Source organism: Mixophyes fleayi, chromosome 2 (genome assembly GCF_038048845.1).
Source record: "Mixophyes fleayi isolate aMixFle1 chromosome 2, aMixFle1.hap1, whole genome shotgun sequence".
NCBI lineage: Eukaryota > Metazoa > Chordata > Amphibia > Anura > Limnodynastidae > Mixophyes > Mixophyes fleayi.
In genome coordinates, this window is record NC_134403.1 from 149,637,807 (window position 1) to 149,656,160 (window position 18,354).

Sequence of the window (18,354 nt, forward strand, 5' to 3'; positions counted from 1 at the left end):
AAAAATGTGTTTGTTATTGCGGTCATGCTGTTATGCATTATTCTTAAACTGAAACCAGGTGGGTTATGAGTAAGGATCGGGTGGAGTACAGTTACAAGATACAGGTGTGGCGGCTGTAGCTGCACTCATCATCCCCCTTCTTTTCTCTACAGGAAGTCCAGATCAGCTGGAAGCTAGTTCTGCCTGAAAAAGTTTGTAAGGAGTTAACACTTGAAGTGTCATTTAATCATATTGGCATTGCCCCTTAAATAACCTGAGTATGTACCCATTGTCTCAGGTTGTATTCCACCAGACTCCTTGGAGTCATCCCAATAGGGGACCAAGGGATGTATTAAAATGAGAAGGGACAGCCCAGTAACAGTCCCTTTGGACAGACATCTACTATCAGAGGATCCCCCTGGAGTGTGGGAAATCTTCAGGGTATAGACCAGAGGCGTCCAAACTCAGTCCTTAAGGGCTGCCAACAGTTCATATTTTCTGGATTTCTGTCTGTAGAAACAGGTGGGATAATTACTGTTCTGGCCAAAAATATTAACTCTCCTGTGCATGATTAAAGAAATCCTGAAAAGATGAACTGTTGGCAGCCCTTTGAGACTGAGTCTTGACACCTCTGATATAGAGAAAAGAGTGAGACCAAAGGCTGCTCGTTGTTTTCTTTTTGATTTGATCCTGGAAAGAAATCCAGCATTGAAGTCTAGGCTTCTGTTGGACTGAGCATCCTGCTGGTACATATGAAGCTAAAAAGAACTCCATGGAACTTGTTACTTGGTAGGCCTGATCGAACAGGGAATCCACGGGCTTGACTCCTACCACACTGGTAGAGGAGAGATTGTCAGGCCAAGCGTTTGGGATACAGCAAGTCAGGACATCCAGGTGGCTGAAGCTCCTTAAGCTAGTGGCTAGTGGGTAAGGGATATATAATGTGGTAAATCTGCCTGGCATTTATTAACTGTTTGTATATAGTATTCTAGTGATTGTTTTTATTACAATAAATGTAATGTTGTACTTTTCTAACTGCATTTGCCTGAGTGACTATAAGAACCCTAGAAGGTACTGAGTAGGCTTCCCTGCATAGTAAGGCACCAATGGGTGGCCATCCAGTATGAACTGGTTATAATTCAGCCATATGAATCTGCTATCTTCACAAACCTCCTCCACCTGCCTCCTTTACAGCCCATAATTTTGACACCTACTTAAAAGACAAAATCAACACCATTCGACAAGATATTTTCTCATGCCAAAATCCACAAACTCCAATCATCACCATCACCCTCAACTACACCACCCCTTCATACATCTCAAATCAAAATACTCTCCCTCCCTGTCCCCTTAGATGTACCTTTGATCTGCACCTTGTCTCATTTCTGGTAACCACCTCTCACTCCCTCCTACAAGACTTCTCCTGTGTTGCCCCCCACTTATGGAATTCCCTACCATGCTCAATCAGACTTTCTCACAGCCTTCAAATCTTTAGACACTCTCTGAAACCCAATCTCTTATTTAGAGCTTCCTTATCCCCGATAATACTATTCACACTAATGCACCCTCACAACTGTCCCAATCTCCACTCTGAGACACATTTGTTCCTCTTGTTTCAACTGTGCCCTCTTCCACTTAGAATCTAAGCTCTCTCATGAGCAGGATCCTCCATACACTTTGTTCTCATGTCTGCATTTATTTTGCTTATCTTGCATGTCCCTGTTTTATGTATGTCTTGTTTCTCCTACTGTACGGTGCTGCAGAGCTCTGTGGCGCCTTACAAATCTACGATAATAATAATATATTCATGTTTAGTCACCATTATTCTTTGATTAATTTCCCTTTGTTTTCTTTCCACTAAAAAACACTTGCATTTTGCAATTGTAAGCTGCAAAGTGAAATTGTAAGTTACATTGCTTATTAAATACCAATACACACTACAAAGTATTTCTCACTAATACAGTGCATTGGGCTCTTTTTCAATTTTCATATGAAATAAAACACTTACTGTAACATCCCTTCTGTTACACGACCATCTTCAAAGAGATCTTCAACAAAAGAGTTATTTGCCAACCACCACACATTACTTTCACCATGGCCTGTGAAGACCTTGCATGGAATCACTAACTTGGAACCTTTTGGAGAAACAAGCATATTTAGGCAACGATAAGAAATCTGATTCAATAGAATGTGGCATAATGAATTATTCTATTTTAGTGGACCAAAATTTTGGAGTACCGAGTGGGACTAGATCAGTAGAATACATGACAGATGTCCATGGGCCTGCATGTGGCCCCCCTAGCATCCTTCCTGATCGTAAGTGGATTTTTGCCCAATGACCAGTAGTGCCATTAACCTGTTGCTTAGTTTGTGTAAAAACATGTGCACTGATGCTGTGATGCCAAAATGAATTTACGTACATACTAATTGTAGGTGAATTGGTACCTTCAAAATCCAAACGCTTGCTTGCAGATGTAATTTTGTGTGAGGTCCTTATAAACTATATAACTATCTCTGCAATAAACAGTAGCTTATTGAACTTGGCAGTAAATATATCTACAGCAAAAGCTGTTTATAAAAAAAGAAAAAGGTCAGGAGAATGACATTAAGTACTGAAAAGTGGGGCGCTGTGCACCACCCAAAAGCTGGCATTGAGTGCATCATTAAATCAACCTCCCCTTTATCATACCTATGGCAGCTACAATTGTCTTTCGACTTGAATTCACAATGACAGGATGCTGTTTCTTCTCTTGACCTATATATGGGAAAGTAATAAAAAGCTGTTATATAACAAACTAATGAGTATCTAAAAAAATGGAGCACAACATTTTTACAACCATGTGAAAAAGAATGTCATACTTAGAGGTTCCAGTTTCCTATTTTTTCATTTTCATGGACAGTTTACAAATAATATTTCCTGTGTATTATGACCAACATTTAGTGAGAGGAAGTCACACTATGATATTGTAGTTTGTGTCCTTAGACTAGAAATTACCTATAGTCCGTAGATGGATAATCCTTGAAATGGTGAAATCTATGTTTTCATGGGTAAATGCTAACTGACATTTGTAAAACCCTTCATCATTATCGCGCACATCATTTATGAAAGCATGTGTGTTGCCGTCCAAGTATTTAAATTTGGAGTTATTTAGCAAAGGTTCTCCATCCTAATGAAAGAAGAAAAAATGTTCATATATCAGCATTATCATCACATAGTGCAACATACATGCATGTTATCCTGACGCCTATACAGGGTGATTCAAAAGTCGCAGTACACCCTTTTATTTCAAAAACTCTACAGGAATTGGGCCGATTGGCCGATTTCAAGATGGCGCCCATGTTTGGTACATACCGTAAAAGATAGACCACGTCACCCATACCTTACTGGAGTATTCAGGTTTCCCAATTTCCTGTAGAGTTTTTGAAATAAAAGGGTGTACTGCGACCTTTGAATCACCCTGTACAATATTTTTTTCTATGCACAAACAATACACTAAGAGATGAGCTAACTCGGCTCATACTGCAGCGATAAATAAGAAAACCGTCCATTAAGGGGCTCATTTAGAGTAGAATCTACATCTGGTTTTTTGTGTACGATAGGCATTCTGTAATGTGGATGCAGACCAAAAATACACAACCATACATCCATAAGCAAACTTTTGCATATTATTAACTTGTGACTCCTTACGCCTGGAGAGTCAGAACTGGACAGTAAGGACATGGTCAAGTAATTGCCACACAATTAGGTATATACACTTCCGCAGATGTATATCTTGCGGATGCTGGACGGCTGGTGCGATATGATACACAATGACGTTGATCATGATTTCTGATGGCTGAATGTGCATTGACCTCTCCTGTACATAATTCATTAGTGTAGCGGCTAAATTATATGAAGTTTCAGCTGTTGATTCGTATTCCATAACAGACAATACAGGAGAGACGATTCCCATTTTACGGTGTAAAGAGGAATTCAACAGAGGTTCTCATTTAATTTGTATTTGTTTTTAATTACACTTTATATAGAATATGCGACTGTTAATATTCTCTAATGTGTATATAACACTTCATTATATGCCTTGAAAAAGACCCACGACGGACAGGGTTGAAACGCGTTGGCGGCTTTTCCCAGAGACCGAGTGACCAGTGTGACACGTGCTTGTGTTTTGGATCCCAAGCTGCAGCGATACCATCTATAAGTGGATCCCTTCACAGGCTGTATACACATTGCCATCCGGTACGGGACTTTTATATCATTATGTGGATACGTTTGCACAAGTGTGCTTTTTAGTTTTATCATTGTTTTTATTGTTCCATTGATATTAAATGTGTATTTTGGGGTAATGCACGAAGTTGTCTTCGTATGCTTTTTTTATATATTCCATGCCCCATCGCTCTTCTGGAGACATTATCCATATTTGTTTGTATGAGGAAGAGGATTTTGGATTTGAAAAGCGCAAATTATTCTATGGAGATGTAAGCATATACCCGAGAGGGGCTTTGAGGAGAAGATATCACGAGTGTGGTGTTGTGAGGAAAAACGACATATCTTAGGACTCTGACACATACTATCATTTTGGTGGTGGACTTGAAAGGATTAGATCATATGTTTACATAATACGCTATGTGGTCTTGTATGTTTTTTTTGTGTTTTTCCATACATGTACACATTTCATATGATGACATCTTTGAGTCCTAAGCGAGGAATACCATCCAATGATGAATAGCACATTTGGTTTATGAACATCTATGGGCATGAACGGAAGCGCAAGTGTATGTACTCAATTGTTGTATATAACTTCATTATATTAGTATACTGGGCAATAAGACCTTAGTGTTTGGCAGTGTTGATTGTAAATGCTGTCTCCATGCTTTCTCTAAACCATCTCTACACTCTTGTGGGGTGTAAGTATGCATATTTCTTACGCCTTGTGTACCCCTTACGCAAATGCTACCGTTTTTGAGGTGGATGACTCTTCAGATAAGGCCGATTCAACATATGTGTGTAAATATACTGTTTTTTTCTTCGTGTGAAGGGGGGGGGGTACATGCATTTTTTTTTCCTATATACACCCTTTTAGCAGAATTTTTTTTAATAATGGCCAGTCACCTCTGTGACAACAGCAAGAATGGACAAAGTTTGTGTCACACCGACTTCAGTCATTATTTCTAGCACAATAAACCTTAAAAGGTGCTAACTTATTTTGTACCTGAATTTTTTTCCCTTTAAAATGTACCTAATAGGCTGGTGAGCTGAATCTTGCCTCCCAGGCTAAAATTGCCAGCCAGCCCCTGATATTTGCAGACCTGACACCTGTGGCTGACATCCGGCTTCTCAAATATATTGGTCTCTAGCACCCTTAACCGTGGCTTGAATTTTGGATATTCTGTCTTCTGAATTCCTTACCCCTGCTTTGTCGCTGGTTATCTTGGCTGCTTGGCCCCCTGGCTCTTCACATGTACTACAGCTACCACAGCACCCTGCTGCATCTCCATCTTCCCCTGCATTCTCAGGCTGTACTAAAGCGTCCGCAGAAACCAGCTGCTCGTCGTGCCTGTGACCAGCCTCCATTGTACCCTGTACCTATTCTGCCTAGCTACCAGTCAGCTAAATGTACTTGGTCAGTGGTGGACCTAATGTATATAGGCACAATCATCAATTTTCCAAAAATCTCTTATCCCTCTGTGATATCACTAGACTAAGCAAAATGTTTTAGCTTTGGTGAATACACATCTGTAGGGTAGCAAGCTTTATATAGTAGGACTGTTTTCTAGTGACAATCTGGCACTACATCCAACCATTGTCCAGCCAACTAAATATGTGCCCAAAGTCAGCATTGCCACACACAATGTTTGCACCGTGTAAAGTTACTCCTTGCACTATATTTAGATATTGAGCAGTAATCACACTGCTGACACTTTTCTAAATAATTGGTTACATACATTAAAAATTCATACCTTATACCATTTTAGCTGCACATTCATTGAATCTTTCGTAAAGTCCTTTATATGTGGGCAATTCATGCGAAAGTCTGAGTGTTCAAAAGCAATTTGTTGGTATTCAATATCTGGCAATGATGTTTCTATATCCCTCACAACATTCAAAGACATTGATATTTCAATGCAGTAGGAAGAATTTCTGAAAATAAATATATTATAAGCAACAACTGTCAATTCACTTCAAGAAACTGAAGAAGTTATTGTTTGCTAAAAATCCCTTTATCTGTCATTTATTTACTGCATTATAGTAATGAGTGTGAGAGTTAGGCTTACTTATTTTTGAAAACAATGGTGTGCAGTTTGAATCTTCTGACATTGATTATTTAAGTAAAAAAGAGATGCAGAGAGCCCTCTTTTTAAATGTGAGACCACATTCAAGATAGATTACTTGTGTTGAGTGTTGTTTTAGATGGAGCACAGGTCAAACTACAGATGTAGCAAGCGTTAAATTGACACCTGGTTTGTCAAGCTGCCATTCGTTTTAGATGCCATGGCACTTAAGGAAACATCAAATTGTATGAAGTTTATATTCCAATGTCTTAAATGTCAAGTTCTTTTGTTTTTTAAATGGAGTACCCCTTTTTTACCACCAGATGTCATAAAACATTGAAAAAACAATTCTAATGAATGGGAAAACTTGGTAATAGAAAAACCCATAACTAGCTCCAGCACTAGACAGCCTGGGCTGGTTTCCTCTAAAACAGCAGGACAAAGAGTATGAGACCCCCCTGCTGCAGTGATTGGAGCCTCCATGGATGTGGCTAAAAATTAAGCAGCACTTCAAAGACTACTAACCATGCTCAACAGTGCTGGGGCTCCAGTCAACACCACTGGGCTGCGAGTGCTGGGATAATGTCAAAATAAATTGGGACTCTGGAATGGCAACTTTGCCACCCAGTATAATGGAAAAAATGTCACTAAGGTGCTTGCCCCATTAAAGTAATGTATAATAAATGAGCAAATGAAACACATAAAAAAGGGCTAAAATTTTATTTTTTAAATTAAAATAAATACTCCCCTAAACCTCTCCTACCCCTTTAGTAAAAAGAAAACACTTATTTGACAACATAAATAAGTGAGAATATTCTTACTCACCAATCCAGATGAATTGCTAAATGCCAGTGAAGTGAATTAACCTGGATAAGCTTTTATTCTTCAGCCAATCAAAAGCTGTTTTTGCATATGTCAACCAATCACAAGCCGCAAAATGGGAAAACTGATTGAGATGGCTGACCGGAAAAACCTGTCCAGGATAATTCAGTTTATAATCATTGGGTGCCAGGTGCTCGTAGCAAGCAGTTTGCATAGGTTAATTTTTTCTTTTCTTTTATTCCGTCTGGATTACCAAGCAAGAAGATACCAATTGGACTACATAGCTGAAGATTTTTTATTTTTTTTTAAGTGGCAAAAGAGTTTTCAGGGAGACTTTATTTAAATAAGAAAAAAATAAATAAATAATATATAATATAATATAATATAAATATATATATATATATATACACACAATATAATTAATATAATTAATATATATATATATATATATATATATATATATATATATATATATATATATATATATATATATATATATATATATATATATATATATATATATATATATATATATATATATATATATATATATAAATTGGGAGCGGTCCCATTATACTAGGTGCACTGAGGGGTGCCAGAAAGAGAAGAGGACTGTAAGTCTTTGAGAGTAGGGACACCACATGCTTTGTGACCCACCATAGAGGCTTCAGTCCTACTCTGACCAGAGTGAGTCTAGTTTACATTATGGTGTGACCAGCCCTTCCTGCCTCTGACTTTAGAAGGACTCCATGCTCTTCGTCCCCCTGCTTTATTTGAAACCCGCCTAGGCTTTATAGTGCTGGTTATTCATTTTAGGATGTTGCATTTTGTTGATCAGATTATTTATCTCTAAACATTCAAAGATACACATACACAAGTCATCATGATCAACTTCTTCTCCAAGCCATTGAAAAAACTCGCCCCGGAGAAGTTTTTCACTGAGAGAGCTAAATTTGCTTACATCATTTCCCTTCTTATCGGACAGGAACTAGCCTGGGCTTTCCCTTTATGGGAACTCTTAAATTTTTATTGAGAACTACTGCCAAGTATTTGACGAGCCTGGTCGGGTGTCTTCAGCTGCCTCAAGTCTTCTTGCCCTCCGGCAGGGGTCACTCTCAGCGGGACAATATACTGTTAAATTTCAAACATTAGCTTCCAAATTAAAATGGAACGAGGCTTTGGTTGACACCTTCTGGCAAGGACTTTCAGACCAGATTAAGGATGGCTCTTTGAGACCCTGTATTGAATACAGTCGCCTGAATGCCATATCATGAATTGCTACCAGCTCCCTCTCGTTCCAGAGCTATTTGACCACATTCACGGAGCTCAGGTCTTCACCAAACTAGACCTTAGAGGAGCTTACAAACTGGTATGCATTCGTAGAGGAGACAAGTGGAAGACGGCTTTTAATACTTGTGACGGGCACTACGAATACCTGGTAATGCCCTTCGGCCTTTGCAATGCCACTGCTGTGTTTTAAGAATTCATCAACAAGAGATTCAGAGACCTCCTATATCAGTCAGTGATTGTCTATCTCGATGACATCCTTGTATTTTCTCCAGATTTGCTCTCTCATCGCAGTCATGTCAAAGTGGTTCTCTCCCGGCCCATTCCCTGAATTGCAAACTTGACAAATGTCTTTTCAAAAGTTCTCAAGTTCCCTTCCTTGGCTACCTCATCTCGGGGACAGGTCTCCAAATTGACCCTTAGAAGGCAGACTCCATCCTCATTTGGCCACAACCCTGTGGTCTTAGAGTCACAAAGCGGTTTACCGGATATGTAAACTACCATCAATTAATCAGAGGGTTCTCTTCTCATATTGCTCCTATCACAGCCTTGACACTTAAAGGAGCCTGTTGCAAAGTCTGGCCGCAGGATGCCGTCTCTTAAGGAGGCCTTTATTTCTGCCCCAGTACTCAAGCAACCTGACCAAGAGAGACCCTTTTTTATGGAGGTAGATGCCTTGTCTGTCGAAATAGGGGCTGTCTTATCTCAAAAGTCCTCTTCTGAATCTTTGAACCCTGTGGATTCCTCTCTAAAAAATTATCTGCCTGTGAGAGAAATTATGGTATAGGCAATAAAGAGCTCCTAGCCATTAAGATCACTCTGGAGGAGTGGAGTTACCTTTTTGGAGGGGGCTCAACATCCTGTGATGGTGATGACTGACCACAAGAGTTTAACTTATGTACATGAAGCACAATGTCTCAATTTCCGCCAGGCTCGCTGGTCACTTTTTTTTCCAGACTTCAGTTCATTCTCACTTACCGTCCTGGTTCCAAAAATTTCAGAGAGGATGCCTTAACAAGATTCTTTGATAATTCCCATTCCCTAGTGCATCTGAATTGTAAGCCCATCCTCAGTCCCGTTCAAGTTGTAGTTCTAACCAACTCTTCTGTGAAGTCTCCTCCTCCTGGACGTTCTTTTGTGAGACCTCATCTCCACTCCAAGTTATGTTGGGCCCACGATTGCAAATTCGCTGGTCACCCAGGCTACAAGAAGACGGTGTCTTTCCTCTCCAAATGCTATTGGTGGTCTTCTATGGGTTCAGATGTCCGCAAGTATGTACAGGCCAGCAGTGCCCCTGGCCATCTTGCACCGTCACGCACATGCGCATTGACGCTTCACTGTGCGGCGGTCAACTTAGTTGACCACCCCTCTCCTCCGTCTATCCCAGAGTGGCAGCCTCTATTTAGACCTGCCTCTTGCACCATTAGTGTGCCAGAGTATCAGGTCTTCTGTTCTACAACTATTTGTGTTCCTGCTCCTGTGTATTGGTTCTGACCCGGCTTCTCTGACTTCTCTTCTGGATTGAGATTACGTTTCTGTTGTGACCCCGGCTAGTTTTGACTATTCTTCTGAATTCCGCTACTTATTCTTCCGGTGTGACCCTGGCTTGTCTGGCTTCTCTGTGGATCTCCCGTTGGTACCGCATGTCTCCGCTTGACTTCTGACCCGGATCGTTCTGACCATTCTCTATCACTACACTGGTAACTGTCCAGGAGGACTGCGACCTGTGTACCCTTTGCAGTGAAGCCCAAAACTCCTTGAGGGGTACGTTAGACTCTGCACCTCCTGGTTCAGCTACGCTAACAGCAGTTAATGGTTTCTCTACAATCTAGTCTACGCTCCTCGAAGCCTGACATATACATTGCAACTCAGAATTGTAGAAATAAAAGTGTGTTGCACAATGACTAAATAAAAAAGTACTCTGCAAAAAGTACAGCCTTACAGTCACCCTTTCACCTGGTATTCATTGAATAGATGTGCCTCATTAGATGTAAGTAAATGGTTCAGTGCAGAGAAAGGTGAAATGTACCAAAATGAAAATTATATGGTAACTTAGCATATTAAAATGATAGTGGAACAAACCTCAGAACACAAGTATAGGACCCACTGTCTTCTGTTAAAGCTGGCAGGAACCACAAGGCTTCTTCATTTGTCTGTATTCTAGAGTCATCACCAACATTGAAATGTTCAGAACCATTTTGGGTCCATTCCAAATGAAATGGTTGGCCATGAGCATTAGAAAGGTCCAGCTGAAAATAATGGAATACTGGGCACTTGATGATTGCTGGTTCTTCATTTAGCACAAAATAGCTCACATCATGTGTGATCTGCACTTGACAGTTTTCTATATAAAGAACAAAAATAAATCAATGATGTGCTAGTTTTTTTTTTTAAATCCTTATCAACTATATTTATATCTGCAAAGTCTTCTAAAAATGAGGTATTAAATAAATCACTCCAGTTATTTGTAAGTAGATGAATGCAGTTCCCTTACAGTTTTGATTCAAGTTCCTACTTATGATTTATTGTTTCCTAAGTAGGGATGTGCACCGGCCACTTTTGGTGTCTCCTGTTTTGTGTTTTGGATTCGGATTTGCTTGAGGTTTTGGGTTTGGATTTGTTTTGCAAAACACCTGACGAAAGGTTTTGGATTCGGATTTATTTTGAAAAAAACATAAAAAGTGCTAAAATCAAGTTTTTTGGTTTATTTTCACTCCTACGCTATTATTAACCTCAATAACATTCAATAACATTCATTTCCACTAATTCCCAGTCTATTCTGCAGAATCAGTGAACTTTGTAATATTGCAGTACCAATGGACTTATACGGCAGGATTGTTTTTGGATATTTTTTTTTATATTCTTTTTTTTATAATTATTTTATTTTTTTTATAACTTTTTTTAAAAATTTTCATGCTGTGCTGTGTCCTTCTAAGGGCATTGTTATTTCCCCAGCACAGCACGAGATATAGCAGGACAGAGGACCACCTAACACAACCTCCCTCTACCCTGATCAATGCCCGAGTGAAGATGGCGGCGGCTAGCGGGGAATTTATAGGATCCGAGTATCGCGAGATCCGACAGTGGGATTATGACTCAGAGCCTCGGTTTCAGTTTTGCATTTGGCGGGAATACCCGGATCTGTCTCGGATCAGCAACGTTCGGGTGGGCTCGGATTTCAGATATCCGAGCCCGCTCATCTCTATTCCTAAGTATCAAACAATTACTATAGCAACCACTGTCACATGACATATAAAGTAGTCAGTAGAGGCAATTGAAGGTTCATAGCATAAAACCCTGCCATCATGTGGCCACCAAGTACATTCCTGACTGACTGACTCAGGAAACATGCATTTTATTTTTGTCTTTATTGTTTGCAGTGGAAGCCATAACTCCCCCAACAGTGTTGCATTTGCAAGATCACAAAGGGAGCACTGCATTTTAGGAGAACATCATAGAAAAACAAAGCTTCTGCTTCATGTTGAAGAAGTATAAACCTTGCTAATTAAGAGAAAAGTCTACGTGTGATTGCACCTTTATTAATATATCATTCTAATCACTCACAACAATATTATGTAAAAGTGTGTACATTTCTGCAATACTATGTATTGCTCCAACATTTAAATACAATGCCTAGATAAACTGTTAGTGTACAACAATAGTACATAACCCATCATCATCTAACTACTGAACAGGATTATAAAAAAATTGTATTTTAAATGCTCACTTTAATAAACATCAAGTAATAAAGCATAAAGAAAACAGACGATGTATAATCTATACATCAGTATAGAAAGAGAAAATTGTAGAAGAATGTCTATTTCTTAAAGGTTATTTATGCTGTGTACACTGTATCAATGAGAAACAGTGTACACAGCATCATACTTGGCACATTTCAAACTCTGATGAATCCTTAGATTTTAGGACTGTTTCTTTGGGCCAACGGACAACCATTTTTTTTCCAAGCAGTAGTGGATACAAGGGGACCCTCATGTACAAGTAACCCCACTATAGAGCATTTACATAGATCTGTGGGGCCTATTTATTAAGGTCCGTTTAGCCTTAAATCCCCTGAAAAATGTATTTTTATATATGCTAGTTATTTATAACTATAGGACCGATATCTACTGCGGTCCCACTGTCTTTGTACGCAAAAGCAGTCCCCATAGATTTCTATGGGGCTATTTAGCGTGAGTTAACAAGTTCCCAAAAAAAATTCAGAACTTCTCCACAATAGCTAACACCATCTGAAGATGCCATTAGCTATTGAATGGAGAGAGAATTGCGGTAGATGGATCTTCGGATCCCTCACTACAGCTTACCTGGTCTCCCCTTCGGTCACAGTTGTAAATCAATCTCTGCGCAGGCGCAAAGCAATTTTGCCATAGTGACTGGAGAGAAGAGACAGACAGCAGGACTTTTAAGGTAAGTTAAATAATTGCCGGGACAGTCTCCTATCGGATGCTCTGTCATGGGATGATTTTATAATAAATGCTTACTAAAAATGAATCTGTCATCACCCTGTTTTATGTTTCCCCCGATTTCCCCCATGGCAAATGCACTTAGCACCTAACAAATATTAAAAAAATTGGATTAATAACAACAACTCATAATATAATCTCTTATTGTCATCTCACCCACTGTGACCCCTCTATGAGTCCCAGGTAACTATGTCAACCCATTGGGTTTAACATAACATGTATGTGATTTCATTGGACCGGGTGATCGTTCGGACTAGGATTCCTGAGTTCTCCCCTCTGTGACTCGCATAAGTATTTCATAGTGTGCACCCACACTCTCAGATTCTAGCTCCCATTTAATTAAGGTCTAGCTGCTCTCTAAATTATCTCTCACAAAGTCGGCAAATGCTCCTTGAAAACACTTCTCTCCTACATCTCTCTGTCCAGTCTCTCTCGAAACCCTCTACATAAGGTTATTCTCTCAATCTCAGCTCCCTCAGAAAGGTATATTAATAATATATATATGTTCCTAATAGGAAACAAAACAAGCACTGTAAAGAGCTCCACTAACTGAGATACAAAACTATGTGCAAAGCAGCACAAGAAGTCTGTAAGGGCAAGTGTGACATGACAAGATTTGGGGGTCATGCACCAATTGTTTTTATTAAGAAGCAAGTCTACACACATTTCAGAAAACAATCAAATATAGTCAATATATTAACAGATAGAAGAATGCAACTGGTGTCATTAAATACAGACTGGGACACAATAAATCCTGATACTTCCAGTTACAGGTGACACTAGTACACAAATATACAACCCTGCAGCAACAAGTGAACTCCAACCCTCCCAGAAATCTAAATCTGCTACATTCTTTACTTAATGTATGTATTGTTGGTGTTTATGCCTACTGCACTGTTTGCTCTCTCCTCTCATGTATTCTATTAACTGGGTTGAATCCTGGAAAAATTTGTGGATCTTTAGGAGTAGCAGCACAAATGTATGTTTGTCCGATTATTTGTGCATCTCTGAATTGTAACTGTTGTAAATGGAGGGACATTTAATATTACATATAGTCAACACTGGAAATAAAGTCATGACTGTAAACACAAGCGCCTCACTTTCATTAAAACAAAGCGCTATTGAGAAAGAAATAAGAGTACAGAGAGGAGATATATGGAGTAGGAAAGGGAAGGGCAAAGAGGGGTGATGGGATGCCCTAGTTGTCAGTTCCTTTTCCACTTGTCAAATCAATAAGTTATTGACATTTTGTATTACGCAATGTTTTGAAATTCAAGGCGAACCCCGTATGCGGTCTGCCTTGGCCGTGTGTCTCAAATCATGCATCTGCTTTGTCTTATTCATGTTTTAGATCAAAGAACCCACCTTTGAAAAGACTTTATTTAAAAAAAAAAATGTTTTTTATAGCAAAGGGAATTCCATGTATTAAGCAAGTGTTGTAGTAGGGATATTACAACAACACTCATTTTTTAGTATTTTTACCAGTACAAAGCCAGAGTCATGGAAGGACCTGATAACCTGTGATGTCTGAAAAGGGAGATCAGTTTCCAGTATGCTGTGTGTCTATATTAATGGAAAAGCACATGGATTTGCACTAAAAAAGGACTGTTTGGACTGTGTTTATGTGAAGGCTTTCCAGGGTTGTGGAGGCTTTCAGGTACTTTAAGATTTTAGGCTTTTATACAAATGTACAACTTACACTGTCAAGGGAGGACATAATTACTTTTCCATTCAATTCACCTTAGTACCTTGCTCAATAAAGGCTCAAATATGTCACAAATATGGTACAATGTGCATAAATAAATACAATTCCAGATTGGCTGAAAAAAAAAAAAAAAAGATAAAAATAGAATAAAAAAGGAAAACTAACATTACCCCCAGCTGTCGCCATCTTGAGATGGGGAAGCTATCAGAGTACAACCTGTTAAGTATCATCTGTCACTGCAACAATGACAGATGACTTTTCGGGACAATTTATTATATAGAAGTAATTTCGAGACAGCACATCCGATAGGAAGCTGTCCAAGCGATGACTTTTTTTCAAATAAAGACTGCGGGTTCTGAACCGCAGCCATTCTTGCACTTGCACAACCTAGAATCTCCCATGTAAAGATGCTTTTTGCCTTAAACAGAACAGGGGAGAGCAGCAAGGCCGCCGCAGAGGTGATCCGATGATCTCCTTTGTAGCAACTGCAGCATTTCCCGATGGTCTAGTGAAGAGGAAATGCGGCAGGACTCTAAAGTCCTTTTAGCGCTACTGCGCATGCGCCAAAGTGCCGTGAACCAGAAGTGCAGCTTAATGCCGAGACTTCCATCTAGACACTGCACTGAACGGACGCAGTCTATACTAACTGCATACCTGTATCTGAAAAAGCTCTCAATGTGTTTCTAACAGTAACTAGAGGCTCCTAATATATATTAGGAGAGTCTGCCTACAAGCACAATATAACCTGCATGGACGTGCAGTGTATCAGAGAGTGCATTACAACAACATGTGCATAATACTGTTACTGCGCTCTTACCTCTCTGTCTGTATGTATTACCCAGTATTGTCTTATGAATGTTTGTTCCCAATTGTAAAATGCTACGGAATTTGCTGGCGCTATATAAATAAATGATGATGATGATACTGCCTGATAGCCTGCTGTACTACCAAGTCTACAACTACTGTGACTACCTGCATATATCAATCTGTTGTTGCAATGCTCTCCCCATAAGACTGAATGACTAACGCCATCTTCAGATGACGTAAGTCATCGGGGTCAAGCTTGAAAATCTACCCTTTTCGAAGCTTGATAAAATTGCCCATACCGCAGCCCCCATCGAGTATTACTTTTTTATTTATTTTCTTATTTTGAAATGACAACAAGTACAAACAAAAAAGAAATGTCCAGCAACACAGTATTAGAGAAAAAGAACACAACGAAGAACAATAAATCGGCAATGTCTTTTTACGAAATTTTGATTTTAAAAATGTAAGATGTAAAAATAGGGAGGAAGGGAGAGGGAGGGATGGGGGGGGGGGGGGAGACAGTAAGAGAGCAGAGTGCCTGGTAGGGGGAATCAAAGCAACCGCTTACTTTTGATTACAACAAAAATAGACACAGTAAATATATGTTGGTTAGAGACCCTACATTTAATTTGCATTAATAAAGTAATGTTTGCTTTCAGAACTACTTGTGAAGAAAAGGAAAGGTCAAGGAACAAGTTAATCTAACCTAATTCAATTAGACACAATACATCAAGATGTACAATTGGCAAATAAAAGATAAATAAAGAAATATTAACAACAACAAGGATACAGCATTAATACACAATTCCATCACACTGCTGATTTACAAATGAGTGTCTCAAGTGAAATACAACTACATAAACATACACCATATAATATTTGCTTTACCTTCATTGTTCATATGGTAAATGCTTAACCCAGATGTCTCCAACAACCCGGTCCCGAACACAATCAATGGAAACCACATATTTTTTTGAAACAATCTGTTGGATAAAATGTTGACATGTTTTAAAGACACCAGTGGGCAATTCATGCTAATGAGTATAATTGACCGACAGAATAAGTACCTTACTAAGATGATCCTATTTGTGCAATTTGCTCATTTCAAACAGAACACAATGCATGTAAAACATAGTGAAAATACTACAGGCACAAGGATCATTGATCTCAGTGCCTGCACTTTCCTGCTGTTCACACAAACACTAGTGGAATACGCTAGTCAGAGAAAAACAATGAAAACTCACCAATTATGCTGCCTACGTGAACAACAGAGGTGTATGTAGGCACCGCAATTAATTATTTTGATGCCATATTTATAAAGTTGTATCCTCCTGTTGTGTTGCATGTGCAATGCTGCCGTGTGAGCAAGTTCACACACAAGCCCTTAGCTAAAACAAGTGGTGAAAAAAAACTGTATAATTGTTTATTTTAAACTATAACTGAATGCTTCTGCTTCACTAGAAGCACATCTAGGGGAGATACAGCAAATGTATCAAGCTGCGGGTTTGAAAAAGTGAAGATGTTTCCTATAGTGACGAATCAGATTATAGTTGTCATTTTGTAGAATGTACTAAATAAAAAAAACAGAATCTGATTGGTTGCTATAGGCAACATCTCCACTTTTTCAAACCCGCAACTTGATAAATTTACCTCCTATAATTATCATTCAACCACATCTCAATTGTGGTACAAAATGCAGCAATTTACAGACATTTCCAACATAGAGAATAAAACTTATCTGAAGCCGTAGTTATAATAGCAAACAGACAATTTAAGGATAGTGCTATACACATTTGACAGTTCTCTTTGTAGAAATGGGCAACTTTGATCCCCTTTCATTATATATGTACACTGAGGCTGCTGTATGTGTAGGATAAAATGGGAATAAGGAATTAGACACTACATTATTGAGTGTTCTGTGCAATTATGTGTAAACATGTAAATTCTAGAAATTAAATAAATCTTCAATTTGATATTCATAGAAATCACAATTCAAATAAAATAAAGATTTTCAGTGAAATGATAAAATATCACTATTAATAACAATATATTTGTTATACAAATACTGATGCAAATAATAAAGGCAAAAATGAAATGGGTCTTACCTCTCTTGAGTGGTCTCCGGTTACTAAGCTATCCGTTATATATATAATTTCTGTTTAGCCAGTAAATGCCTTGAACTTTGTGAACTATTTTGTATATAAATAACAGTGTTTGCAGTAATGGTCAACTGCATTTATCTGTGTAGTGCAAAAATGTGTGACCATTGGACACAAGTATAGTGTGTATGTTTATATACCTCCTGCGTGTGTATGGTGGAACTTCCTCAGTCATTTCTCAATCAAAATGATGTCTAAAATAGTTCAGACATTTTCCAGGTCCCCCTCAATATCCTGATTGTGCAAGTGAGGAAATGTGAAGGGAAAGCACAGAACAGGTTCCTTATTTCTTATATAAAATAATACTTAAGTATTAAGGGTGAACTCTCTGCTCACCAATGAGAGTACTTTATTTAACTCACTGATGTTGGTCAGTAAAGGTTAAATACAGGTAAAACTTAGTGGCCAGCTGATTGGGTTGTGAAGGTTGAACTAAAACAAATGGAATTGGGAATGTAAGCTCTCACCTACAGTGCCCTCTATCACTAGTGCTTTCCATAAGTAATTACGTAATTTGGAAGGTTTTAATGTCATTTTGTTGTTTGTGTTTAATTAATTTAGTCACTTTTGTACTTTTTGTCATTTTCCTGTACGCGCCAGACCTCTATGGGTAGTGCTGTGGAACCTTTATTTTTTTACTATACATTCTATAAAAATGGCAAGTGGGGGCTTCTTTATTACTCTTAGACTGCATCCCTAATACCCAAATCCCAATAAGAATAAGAATCCATAATTGCACCTTCTTGCTGGATTTGCTAGAACTATTGGCCCAATACCAAGAACCTCCCCAGAAACAGAACCACAGAAGCCATCATCTCTACTCAGAGTAAAATAGGTAAATAGT

At 38.7% G+C, this 18,354-nt stretch overlaps 1 protein-coding gene across 2 annotated transcripts in view; it reads right to left on the bottom strand.

Annotated features, from left to right (window-relative positions):
- LOC142141590 (interleukin-1 receptor type 2-like) overlaps nucleotides 1-17,782 on the bottom strand; it is a 33,973-nt gene extending 16,191 nt beyond the window's left edge. Inside the window, exons 1-7 of one of the 2 annotated variants that reach the window (XM_075200214.1) lie at nucleotides 17,457-17,782; nucleotides 16,240-16,334; nucleotides 10,441-10,702; nucleotides 5,938-6,118; nucleotides 2,975-3,146; nucleotides 2,669-2,734; nucleotides 1,988-2,114 (exon numbers count right to left, since the gene is read on the bottom strand). In XM_075200214.1, the coding sequence (XP_075056315.1) occupies nucleotides 1,988-2,114; nucleotides 2,669-2,734; nucleotides 2,975-3,146; nucleotides 5,938-6,118; nucleotides 10,441-10,702; nucleotides 16,240-16,318 (887 nt within the window). In that variant the 5' untranslated portion in view covers nucleotides 16,319-16,334; nucleotides 17,457-17,782. The remainder of the gene's footprint in view (nucleotides 1-1,987; nucleotides 2,115-2,668; nucleotides 2,735-2,974; nucleotides 3,147-5,937; nucleotides 6,119-10,440; nucleotides 10,703-16,239; nucleotides 16,335-17,456) is intronic. The other variant, XM_075200215.1, reaches the window with a different exon arrangement.
- Nucleotides 17,783-18,354: the final 572 nt, after the last annotated feature.